General features: G+C 51.3%; 1 protein-coding gene across 1 annotated transcript in view; it reads left to right on the top strand.

Moving 5' to 3' along the window:
- The first annotated feature begins 6,274 nt into the window (after nucleotides 1–6,274).
- The window catches only part of LOC103661090 (Fc fragment of IgG binding protein), a 40,589-nt gene continuing 34,736 nt past the window's right edge, over nucleotides 6,275–12,127 (top strand). Inside the window, exons 1-3 of the mRNA XM_040634415.1 lie at nucleotides 6,275–6,329; nucleotides 7,793–9,016; nucleotides 10,767–11,113. Coding sequence (XP_040490349.1) covers nucleotides 6,275–6,329; nucleotides 7,793–9,016; nucleotides 10,767–11,113 — 1,626 coding nt within the window. The remainder of the gene's footprint in view (nucleotides 6,330–7,792; nucleotides 9,017–10,766; nucleotides 11,114–12,127) is intronic.

Raw genomic sequence — 12,127 nt, 5'->3', positions numbered from 1 at the left:
CACTTCCAGCGTGGCTAACATGACTTTGTTACAAAGTCTAACAAGATCAAGTACTGCTGGGGAGCCACCAGAATGGTTACACACTGACCGTGGGAGTTGAAATTGCAGCACATCTGGTAACATCTACTAAAACTGATCCCAGTGATCTAGCGATTCTACCCTTAGAAACCCCACAGCACATCCCAACAGAAATGATGTGCACCAAAAGATAGGATCTATTGGCCCAAACTGGAAACAATCCAAATGTCCATCAACAGTAGAATGGGTAAGTATGCGGTGATTTTTATACAAGTGAGTTCCATACGGCAATGAAAATGACTGTGGTTTTGGGCACAAGGATAGCACCCAGTAGAAGAGTGATTCACAAAGCAACACAGACGTGTGATTCCATTTAGGTAAAATTTTATTTTATTTATTTAATTTTTAAAAATATTTTATTTATTTATTTGACACAGAGAGAGAGAGAGAGAGAAAGCACAAGCAGGGGGAGTGGCAGCCAGAGGGAGAGGGAGAAGCAGCCTCCCCGCTGATCAAGGAGCCCGCTGCGGTGCTCAATCCCAGGACCCTGGGATCATGACCCGCGCCGAAGGCAGATGCTTAACCGACTGAGCCACCCAGGTGCCCCTCCATTGAGGTAAAATTTTAAACCAAGCTAAGTAATCTGTGGTGTTAGAAGCCGAAATAATGGCTCTCTGTGGGAAGGAGGAGTGGATAGTGATTAGGGAAAAGCATGAAGAGGGTCTCTGGGATGCTAGGAGTGTTCTCTTTCTTGACCTGGGTGAGGGTTATGAGGGTGTATTCATTTTGAGATAATTCAGTGAGCTATATATGTTTATAATCTGTGTGCTGTATTGTATGGCTGGAGGCTTCCGTGATTTGTCCTGCATAACCCACCACCCCGACCCACACATACACGGACTCCTGCTGCATAAGTGACCTTGGGACCCTGATTGGTTGACATTAGCTGGCCTCCAGGTCAGAAGTGGCCCTTCTGACCCGGACACCTAGAGCTATGAATTGTGCCTTGTATCCCCTCTGAGCTCCAGGCTGGGCTGGCCCCCCAGAATGGAATCCGGGAGGGGAGGCAAACACACTTAGCCCAGCCTCGTTGAATATGTAAAGGCATGATAACACAGAAATGCAGCTGGCTCCACATTGCACTTAGGGGAACAAATGTTTAACTTCAGACCCCATCATTTGCCCTATAAATATGGCCCTAAAGGGGACGATCAGTTGAAAGGTCTCACCTAAGGGGAGGATGCTCTGCCTGGGCTTCTCCATCGCGACTCCAGCCTGGCTCTCCCCATGAGGCTTCCCCAGCTAATGACGCTGGATGTTCTAAGTACCCGATTTGACGAAACTGTCTTATTCTCCTTTACTGCTTACGATAGTCCTCACCTATATACACAGATTTCCCTTCTTTCTGTTTCTATTAAATTTTTACAATATCGATTAACTGTTCCCCTTGGAAACTGAGAGTTCACCCATGGACCTTTTGTTTAGAACATGAACTTACTCATACCTCTACTTTATTCCATTGAGACATTAAAAACTATTCCCATGAATCACATTAGAATGATTGCCTATAAGGGGGCAATAGGAATGGAAAATGGGTATAAAAGAGAATAAATAGGTGGGTAGGCGAGTGACAGATGGCTATGCAGTGAGATAGCTGGATGAAATGGGGCCTGTGCTAGCCACAGTTCTAGAGTTTTGTCCTGTCCAGTATAGACACAAATTGCAGGTGGTCATTTAAATTAAAATTTAAATTGATTAAAATTAAATTAATTGGGGTGCCTGGGTGGCTCAGTCAATTAAGTGTCTGACTCTTGATCTCAGCTCAAGTCTTGATCTCAGGGTCGTGAGTTCAAGCCCCACCTTGGGTGTGGAGCCTACTTTAAAAAAATAAAAATAAAAATTCAGTCCCTGCCTGGCATTAGTCACATTTCAAGAGCTCAGTAGCCGCATGTAACTCTTGCCTACCACATTGGACAGTGCCAGACTGGGAACATTTTCATCATCACAGAAAGTTCTATTAGCATGGGTAGACACAGGTAAGATCTCCTAGAGAAATGAGGTAATTAGAGAAAGAGAATCTGAGAACCACCAATGTTAAAAGAGTCATTGTAAGAAAAAAACCAAGTAACAAGATCTGGAAGAAAGTGATAGTGTGGAAACAGAGGCATTAAAAATTTCTTTCAAGATTTTATTTTTTTTAAGATTTTATTTATTTATTTGTCAGAGAGAGAGAGAGAAAACAAGTGGGGGCAGCGGAAAAAGCAGACTTCCTGCTGAGCAAGGAGCCTGATGCGGGACTCGATCCCAGGACCCTGGGATCATGACCTGAGCTGAAGGCAGACACTTAACCGACTGAGCCACCCAGGTGTCCCACTAAAGATTTTATTTTTAAGTAATCGTTATGCATAATGTGGGACTCAAACCCACAAGCCCGAGATCAAGAGTCGCATTCTCCATCAACTGAGCCAGCCAGGCGCCCAGGCATTAGACCTTTTCAAGGAAAAAGTGTTTGTGTCAAATGTAACAGAAGGAGCTGGAACCAAGTGGCAAATAAGAGGGCTCAGCACGAACAGTTTGGTGAGTGTGGAGGTCAGACTGTGGCAGGTGGAAGGGAGATTGGTGGGGAGGCACAAGACTATGGATCCAGTAGTCCAGTATGGACTCCCAATTTCAAGCGTGGAGAAAAAGGGGGAGATTTCCATTTGGCAAGGGAACAAGTAGTCGGTGTCATGTAAGAGGAATAAAACAGATTCACCTCAGCTTAGGTTCTTGGGAAATAAGCCATGCAAAACATGAGGTCTGGAATCCAGACACAGAGTCAGCAAGCAGAATATCAAGGAGGGAGCTCTGAGGAGGAGGAATGGCACAGGCAGGAGCCAAGTAACAGGTGCAAGCAGATAATCCTGCCAAGAGTGTGGACTTGCATTCACAGGGACAGGGAAGCATGGAAGGGTATTGACCAGGAGAGGAATGAGATCAAGGCAGGTTAGCGGCAGCTTATGCGAGATGGAGGAGTTCCCCAAGGGGGTGGCGGGAATCCTTGTGGGACCCAGGCATGAAGGAATGATATTAGAAATTGCAGCAAATCTGCATTTAGCAGGGTGCCTGGGTGGCTCAGTTGGCTAAGCATCTGCCTTCGGCTTAGGTCATGATCCTGGGGTTCTGTCATAGAGCCCCGCATCGGGCTCCCTGCTCACCAGGGAGCCGGCCTCTCCTCCCTCTGCCTGCCTCTCCCCCTGATTGTGAGCTCGCTCTCTCTCTCTCTAATGAATAAATAAAATCTTTTTGTAAAAAATCTGCATTTAGCTGCAGAGAGTAAATTCTCTCCAGCTGTGCCCTTGGTTTGTAAAGCCCAGACAAGCCCGAGGGTCCCAAGGGTCTCAAGCGGTATGTCGAGTGCAGATCTGCCCCCTGCAGATCCTGCCGCAGGGAGAGGCCAGAAGGCTGATTCACGAACACCCCTGTTTGGGCTCCGAGTGAGGATTCAAGGGGCCGATGGACGTGCTTCTCTGACCATAAGGAAGTGTGTGTGCTGGTTCTCTCCAGTGGGATTTCCAAGAATAGATAAGGGAGTTCCGAGAATACATGTGATACAGAATAGGCCACAGGGTGTGTCAACATACACACACACACACACACACACACACACACACACACACACCCCTTGGGCCCTGAAAAGAGTGAGAAGAAAGTTCCAAGTGGTGTCAAATCCAAAATATTAAATGGTGAGGAGCGCCTGGGTGGCTCAGTTGTTAAGCGTCTGCCTTTCACTCAGGTCATGATCCCGGTGTCCTGGGATCGAGCCCCACATCAGGCTCCCTGCTCCACTGGGAGTCTGCTTCTCCCTCTCCCACTCCCCCTGCTTGGGTTCCCTCTCTCACTTGCTGTCTCTCTCTCTCTCTCTCCCTGTCAAATAAATAAATAAATAAAATCTTAAAAAAAAAACCCCAAAATATTAAATGGTGAGATTTCCCACTACCACCCCATTTCCAGAGACTCTGGCTGCAAAGGGCAACAGTGGGTTTTGAGGAGGCAAAGTCTTCTCTCTGCGGTCAACCAAGGGGAGACCTCAAGGCTTAGAGGAGATTGGAGGGGCGAGATCACCCCTGAGGCTCACCCTAATTCTCTTCCCCCTCACCCCTCATTTCTCTGAGTGTCTCAGACCACAGGGGGTATCCGGCTTAGAAGTTTGTGCCACCTCGGTGTACAATAACGGCTTCCTTCTCAGGAACCCCAATAGCCCTTCCTCCCTGTCCTTCGTTTCCTCAGGGAGCCAGGCACTGCTCCCCAGGAATCTCCTGCTCCTGTGAGCCACCCCCACCCCCCACCTGTTTCTTGACATCCCTGGCTTTCATCCAGTCTCCTGTTTGCTCACTTCATTTTCCTGGTTGACTTTGGGTCCCATTCAACTCTGAGGCTTTATCTCTCCCTCTGGGAACCTGCCCTGAGTGGGGGATGCCAGGGCCCCCACCCACCCCGGCCACCCACAGGCCTTGGTGATAAGAGAGGGAGTCCCGGGGGCAGCAGCTGCTGGGGTGTTGTCCGAGAGGGTGCCCAGGCTTTGCAGCTGCTGGGGAAACTCCCCAGCAAACAATGAGTCCTGACACTGGGTGCGAGGAAACGAGGGCATGGGTCAGGCCATCTCTGCAGGAACAGACCGCAAAGCCCACAGCACCTCCCGGCAGGCTCTTCCTCTGCTACCCATGTGACACCTAGGCTCCCAGCCCAGGTAGATTCCGGGGTGATGAGAGGCATAGAGTTCCCCAAAGCCTGTTCAGCCAGTTCCTTCTTTTCTTTTTTCTTTCTTTCTTTCTTTCTTTCTTTCTTTCTTTCTTTCTTTCTTTCTTTCTTTCTTTCTTTCTTTCTTTCTTTCTCCTTCCTTCCTTCCTTCCTTCCTTCCTTCCTTCCTTTTTCTTTGTTTTTATCTATTTGAGAGAAGAGAGAAAGTGAGCATGAGCAGGGGGAGGGGCAGAGGGAGAGGGAGAAGCAGACTCCCTGCTGAGCAGGGAGCCTGACCTGGGGCTCAATCCCAGGACCCTGAGATAATGACCTGAGCTGAAGACAGATGCTTAACCAAAAACCACCCAGGTGTCCCCAGCCAGTCCCTTCTTGGGGCAAAAAGACCTCCCAGAAAACAAATAATTCTCAGGGAAGTAGAACCCAGTGTCGGTGTGGAACCAGGAAACAGAGGCCTCCATCCTTCTACACACACAGCTCCAGTCCCCAGTTCCCACCCTGCTCTCCAAGGGGGTCCCCACCAGAAGAGCCTGCGTCCCACCCACAGTCCCCAGTGAGGCTGATTTTGATGTTAACGTTTTGCAGACTAGGTTCCTAGGAGGTCCTGATGAACTGGGGGGGGGGGTGGAAGTATTGTGTCCCACTGGCCTAGGTCAGGTGCTCGGATCCCTGCCCACCCCAGACACTTCAGTCGTGCCTGGACACAGGAACTGGATGGCTGGGGACCAGGAGGAATCAGCTTGTGGGGACTAGGGAGCAGCCAGAACCCGGATATGGGTCCTTTGCTATTGTTCCTGGCAGGAGGCAAAGGAAGAGATCCAACCATCAAACCAGCAAACAAGACCGAATACCACGTTCCGCCCCTACTCCCCCACCCCCCGGGGAACCAGGCTCCCAGCACCCTGCTCCCCAGCTGTTTCCCTCAGGGACACCACCCTTCCAGCTCTGAAGTTTCCAACAGGCTCCTAGGCCACAGCCACCAGCTGTTCTCACACCCCTCTAAGGACCCAGTTGTCCAGGCTTGTCCTCCACCCTTCCCAGGCCTTCAGGGTCCCCATTCCACCTGGCCCTAGGATCACTAGACTCCTCCAGGAAGTTGGCACCATCTTCTTGGCAGGTGGCCCAGGGTGTGGCCTGAGGAACCACGGAACTCCACTATATAGCCCGGCCCAGGGGCTAGCCCTGCAGCTCCAGGGACCTGCAGGTGAGAGAGGCTGGGGTCCCCTATAGAAGTGGGACATCACGTCCCCTACTCTAGCCCCTGGCTCCAGGCATCCCCATTCCAACGCCACTGGACCCACTGGACACCTAACTCCCCATCCTTGCCTTGTCCTGGCCTCCCTGCCTCCCACCAGACCCACTGGACATGTAACTGCCCTATACACACACACACTGGCCCTTGGATCCAGCCCACCTCAGCCTATCTGGTGCCCAGGTGGTCCTTGTCCTCTCTGGAACAGTGCGCAGCCAGAGGGGCAAACTAACCTTCTGTGACCCCCTCTCTTTCCCCACTGCAGGCATGGGTTCCCTGTGGAGCTGGTGGACACTCTGGACGGGAGCAACCCTCCTGTGTGGTAAGTCGGACTGAGACCCCATCCACATCCTTGTTCTCATCTGGGGGACTCTGCCTACTGTGGTCAGCATCCTCCATCTGTATGCCCTCCACAACCCCATCTCCCAGTGCCACCCCAGACTAGCTGAAATGGGAGTGAGGCCCCTTAGGTTCTGCAGAGAAATATGGTGGGATCCTCCCATCCTCTCTCTGCCCTAGAAGGAAGCAGATAAAATCTGCAGTCCCCGAATTTAAGTCTTCAAGAAGTACCACTTTCTCTATTTTCTGTAACTCAACTAAGATTCTGATTCTGAGCGTCCTTTTGCTTCACTTGAGTGAAAATTTCATTCAAGTCATTCTTGGAGGGCTTGGTGCCCAGTTCCCCAGGGTGATGCCCAGGATGGGTGTCTCAGGTGAAGCCAGACGACCAGGGGTAGGATGGGGCCTCAGAGCCTTCTAGTCATCAAGCAGCATCTGCTTAGGTCACTTTTGAATTCTTCATTGTCCCTGATCCCCTGACCCCATGGGACACTGGGACATCCTTCCAGGCTCCTCTAATACATCAGACAGTCTTTCTATAACTCCATACTCTCTCCCAGACCCTGTAGATCTCCTTCCTTACCCTCTCTCTTTCCCTTCTTCCTCTCTTCCCAGCCCTGGAGAATCTCTTCCTAGCTGGGGTTATTGAAAATCACCCACTCCTCTCTCTTTCTAGGAGACATGTTGTCCACACTGCCATAATCTCCTTCTTCCCTGACCCCCTTTACTACAACCCCCCGGGGTTTTATTAAGACAGAAGTCATAAACTGGCAGCTGAATCCAGCCAGTTTGAGCCCCACAGCACTTAAAATGATTTTGGGTTGGAGATTTCACATGGAATTTCAAATAGCCAGTTTCTCCTAAAAAATGCCAGTTTCTCCTGGCATAAAAAAAGGGAAAAAAGCCCATAATTCATCATAATGACAGGCTAACCCTACCCATTTTCCTTGGCATATGAATGCTCTAGGTTGCATGCTGGCCACCCAGCATTTGAGATCCCGGTCCGAAGTGTTCAGGCTTTTATTTTCTTTCCTTTTTATTTATTTATTTATTTATTTATTTATTTATTTATTTATTTATTTATTTAGAGAGGGGGAGAGAGAGAGAGGGAGAGAGAGATCACAGAGGAGAGTGAGAGGGAGAAGCAGACCCCCACTGAGCAGGGAGCCCTACATGGGGCTCAATCTCAGGACCCTGAGATCATGACCTGGTCCAAAGGCAGACACTTAACCGACTGAGCCTCCCAGGAGCCCCCTGTCCAGGCTTTTAAAACACAAAAGCCAGAAAGGCTGGTAGGTGAATAAGGAGAAAGGAGAGAGAGGGGAGAAAAAGCTCAAGTTAATATTTCAATGTGGTATCTAGGCACAATGCAAGGGCTTCCTTCTCTTCTGGAGAGGACTGGGTGAGCAGACCCGCAACTGCGTTCTCTTCCCCCCCCAACCCCAGGGTTGACCCAAGGGACCTCAGTGGACTTCCTTGCGGCCTTCCTGCAGAACTACCTGCCTAGCTACCACCGGGCCTCTCTCCAACTCCTCCTCTCCAGCCTGTCGGACCAACCTGCCTCGGTCTCCATTCACTGCCACGCAGATGGCACCAGGCAGAATGTCACAGTGAACCCGGGGCAGTCAGTCATGGTCAACATCAGTTCCAAGGCTGAGATGGTCGGCAGTAAGGTCTTCCAATATGCGGTGACGGTCCACTCTGACCGCGAGATCTCTGCACAGGCCGTAAACACGAAGCCCGACACAGCAGAGCTGACGCGGCTGTGGCCTGTCCGCGTTCTGGGCACTGAGTACTTTGTGCTCACACCTCCCAGCGTCTCGTCCAAGAATGTCAAGGAGTTCGCCGTGGTGGTGGGGGCAGCAGGGGCCTCGGTCAATATGCAGCTGAAGGGGTCCGTGACATTCCAGGGCAAGTTCTACCCAGTGGGCAGTGTTGTAACCTTGACTCTGCAGCCGTACCAGGTGGCCCAGGTACAGAGCACAGCTGAGCTCTCGGGGTCAAGGATCACAGCCAGTGGCCCTGTGGCTGTGTTCTCCGGCCACAGCTGTGCCCAGAAACACACCAACTGCAACCACGTGGTAGAGCAGCTGCTCCCCACATCCGCCTGGGGCACCCGCTACGTGGTGCCCTCTCTGTCCTCCCAGGCCCGCTACGATGTGGTCTATGTCGTGGCCAGCCGGACCACGAAGCTGAGCTACAATCAGGGGGGCACTGCTGGCTCCCGTGGGCTCCAGGCGGGCGAAGTGGCAGAGTTTGAGGTCCGGCCGTCCCGGCCGCTCTACCTGTCTGCAGACGTGGGCATCCAGGTCCTGCAGTTTGGCACCGGTGCCACAAGGGGCCAAATAACCTATGACCCCCACCTGGCCTTGATCCCAGATGTGGCAGCGTACTGCCAGGCCTATGTGGTGAAGACCGTGCCAGGCACTGAGGGCGTGGCTCTGGTGGTAACACAGACAAAGGCGGTTAATGAGCTGACCATGGAAGGGCACAGGATGGGGGACAAGCTCTCCTGGACAGCTGTGCCCGGCAGTGAGTTCTCCTATGCCGAGGTGGAACTTGGCCCCACTGACAAGATCCACATGATTGAGGCCACAACTAACTTTGGGCTGCTCACCTTCGGGCTGCTCCAGGCTGCAAGCTATGGGACAGCAGGTGTCTGCGGCCGAAGTGAGTGATGGGAAATGACCCCCCGGCCCTGTCCAACCCGTGACCCCTTGGCTGGCTCTCTCGCCCCTTCCTTTTTCCCACCCACCTGCTCCCCTGTGGCTGTCCCCACCTCACTTCCTTCCTCTTTGCCATCCTCCCCTTCCCTAAGGCTTCCCAGCTCCTCCCTACCCAACCCCCTCCAAGAACTGCTAAATATTTAGTAACGAGTGCGATCCAAGGTCCCCACCAGTCAGAAGAGATGCCAGCCAGAGCGCGGCAGCAGGGTCCTATATATAAGCCCCCACGGTGTCCGGCAGGTGTCTGGCCTCAGCCCTTTGTTGCTTTTTGCAGGGGGCAGGGGGCTAGGGATAGAGTCCGAGGAAAGAGCCAAGGTGCCTAGAGGGAGGGGTCTCTGTGGGGAGGAGCTTCTTATTAGTTTGGAAGTATTTTGATATTTTATTTATTTTTTTTAAATATGTTGCTATTTTAGCAACTATACCAGTGGCTAACTACTGCTCCCCCACCTCCTATAGGAATGTTTACCCCCCAACTCAAGGGGTCTGTAAGTATGATAAATAATAATGGCTACCATGTGGGGGTAGTTCTCTCTCAATATACCAGAGACCATTCTAGATGTCTTGTGTGTGTTAGCATAACCTCTAGGACCTGGCCCTACATGCAATTTTAGGCTCAGCGCATTTGAGGAACTGCCCCTGGGCAGTGCAACGTGGTGTTTGAGGACACAGATGCTAAAGCCAGACTTCCCAGGTTCAAATCCCACCTCTGCTTGTGCGACCTTGGACATGTGACCTCGTCTACGTGGGCCTTGGTTTCCCCCTGTGTAAAATAGGGATAATAGCTATACCCCTTCACAGGACTGGAGTGAGGGAGCAATGAGTTAACATTTGTAAAGCTCTTAGGGGTTATCTGGCAAGTTATTATGAGCAGACAAAAAGCAAGAGCTTTTGAACACTGGGAGGGAGGGGAGGAGAAGTTGTTTCTTCCTATGTGGACCCCCTGCTTCAAGCTAGGACCCTAGACATCAGAGTCCCCAGCACTGGCAAAAAAATGCCCCCTCCAACGACGGGCATGCAAGCCACCCACCTTCAAAGAGCCACTTTGGGCTTGAACAGTAGAAAAGGAGAAGGGGTAGGTGATTCATTGTAACAGGTAGCACTCACCACCGGGGCCAAACCCTACTTCTACTTTAGCTTCTTTAAGCCTGGGAAGCCCTCCTCCCTAAATAACCCTGTGAAAAATGTACTGTTGCCACCCCCTTGTTGCAAATGAGGAAAGTGAGGCCTGGAAAGTTTAAAATTACTTGTCCAGTGCCTCCCAGCTGACCGCAGAGCCAGGATTCTAATCTAGGCAGCCTGATCCATAGTCATTTCTGTTCCGAGGAACAGTCTCTGCCTTCCGTTTTCTGTCCTTAAAAAAGATTCCTTAGCCTTCTGACCCGAGTGGGAATGCAAGGAAAGAGGGACACGGGGAAAGAAAAACCACAAATCAACATTTCCACGATGATCCCTGCCCGTCCTTCTTCACTACCTTCCAGTTCTTCTGGGCTGAGCCGTGTCAAACTAGGGAATTAGAATACCTGGGGTTGAGTCACACCTGGGCAGCCATCTCCCTGGGAGCCTCCAACCTCAGTTTCCCCACTTTTCCAATAGGGGAGTTGTGAGCCAACTGCCCCAACTCCGCACAGCAGGAGAGCTCCAGGATTCCCACCTGTGAGGAGACTCCTGACTCTTTCTTCGTTGCCGCCCCCCAGCCGTGCTGTCCCAGAAACCCTCCTGCCAAGACCTGCAGTGCAGTCCCCAGCAGAAATGCCAGGTGGTGGATGAGCAGGCCAAGTGCGTGGCGGTCCCCGTGGCCACCTGCCGCGCCCAGGGTGACCCCCATTACACCACCTTCGACGGCCGGCGCTATGACATGATGGGCACGTGCCTGTACTTGATGGCGGAGCTGTGCAGCAATGACCAGACCCTGCCTGCTTTCAGCGTGGAAGCCAAGAACGAGCACCGGGGCAGCCGCCGGGTCTCCTATGTGGGCCTGGTCAACGTACGCGCCTACAGCCACGCAGTATCTCTGGTCCGAGGGGAAGTTGGCTTCGCTCGGGTAAGTGTCCAGAAGCTTCAGGTTTAATACCTGTGAGCCTCTAGTCAGAAGGTGGAGGCAAAGCCTGGGTGTCGGGCCCCAAACCCAAGCCCTCGGCTGTGGGGTGGGGGGTAGAGAGGAGGGGAGGCACGGGAGTGGCTCTGGGGAAGGGGAATTTGAAAATCAGTGGCAGAGCCTTAAATCCCTTTCTTCATCCAGCAATTCCAGTTCTAGAAATTTTAAGGATACTCAGAGATATGTTTAGGGGAAGAAAAGTTAATGCCAATGTGGTTTGTGATAGCAGAAGAAAAAAGAAGGAAACTAACCGTCCAACAATGGGGGATGTCTTCACTGACCAAACACGAAATTTAGTGAGCACCTGCGTGCGCTGGATTTGTTTCTTAGTGTTTTCCGTGTCTTAATGCATGGAATGCTCACAGCCATCTGTGGGGGGAGGCATGATTATTATTAATACTTTTAGGTGAGGAGACTGAAGCCCAGAGAGATCAGTGACTTCCCAAGGGCTCCGAGCCAGCAAGAGCTGGAGCTGGGAACACAGGCAGGCTGGCCCTGAGTCACTATTCTTAACCTCTTTGCCATTCTGCCTCATACCATATTTTTACGCCGTTTTGTTTACTTTGGATATCAAATGTACACATAATAAAGATCCATAAATCTTCAGTTCATGGAGTTTTGACAAATGTGCAACCCCAACCTCCATTAAGATACAGACTCTTCTCATCATCCCGGAACATTCTCTCATGCCCCTTCCCAGATGATCCCAACCCGCTCCTAGGGGCAACCATAGTTCTGACTTTTTTCCACCATGGATTAGTTTTGCCTGTTCAAGAACTTCATGTTAATGGAATCACATAGTGGAAGAAGCCATGTGCGGGAAGATTCTTTGACTCAGCATAGAACTTGCGAATTTCTTCCGTGTTGCTGCGATTCATTTTTTTTTTTTTAAGAGGTAAAGCATCGGCATAACTCAAACAAGCAGGGCATGTTGCGAAAGGTCTGGCTGTCACTCCTGTC

Source organism: Ursus maritimus, unplaced genomic scaffold (genome assembly GCF_017311325.1).
Source record: "Ursus maritimus isolate PB19 unplaced genomic scaffold, ASM1731132v1 scaffold_19, whole genome shotgun sequence".
NCBI lineage: Eukaryota > Metazoa > Chordata > Mammalia > Carnivora > Ursidae > Ursus > Ursus maritimus.
The sequence above is the reverse complement of the archived record's forward strand: the minus strand, read 5'-3'. Positions and strand labels throughout refer to the sequence as shown.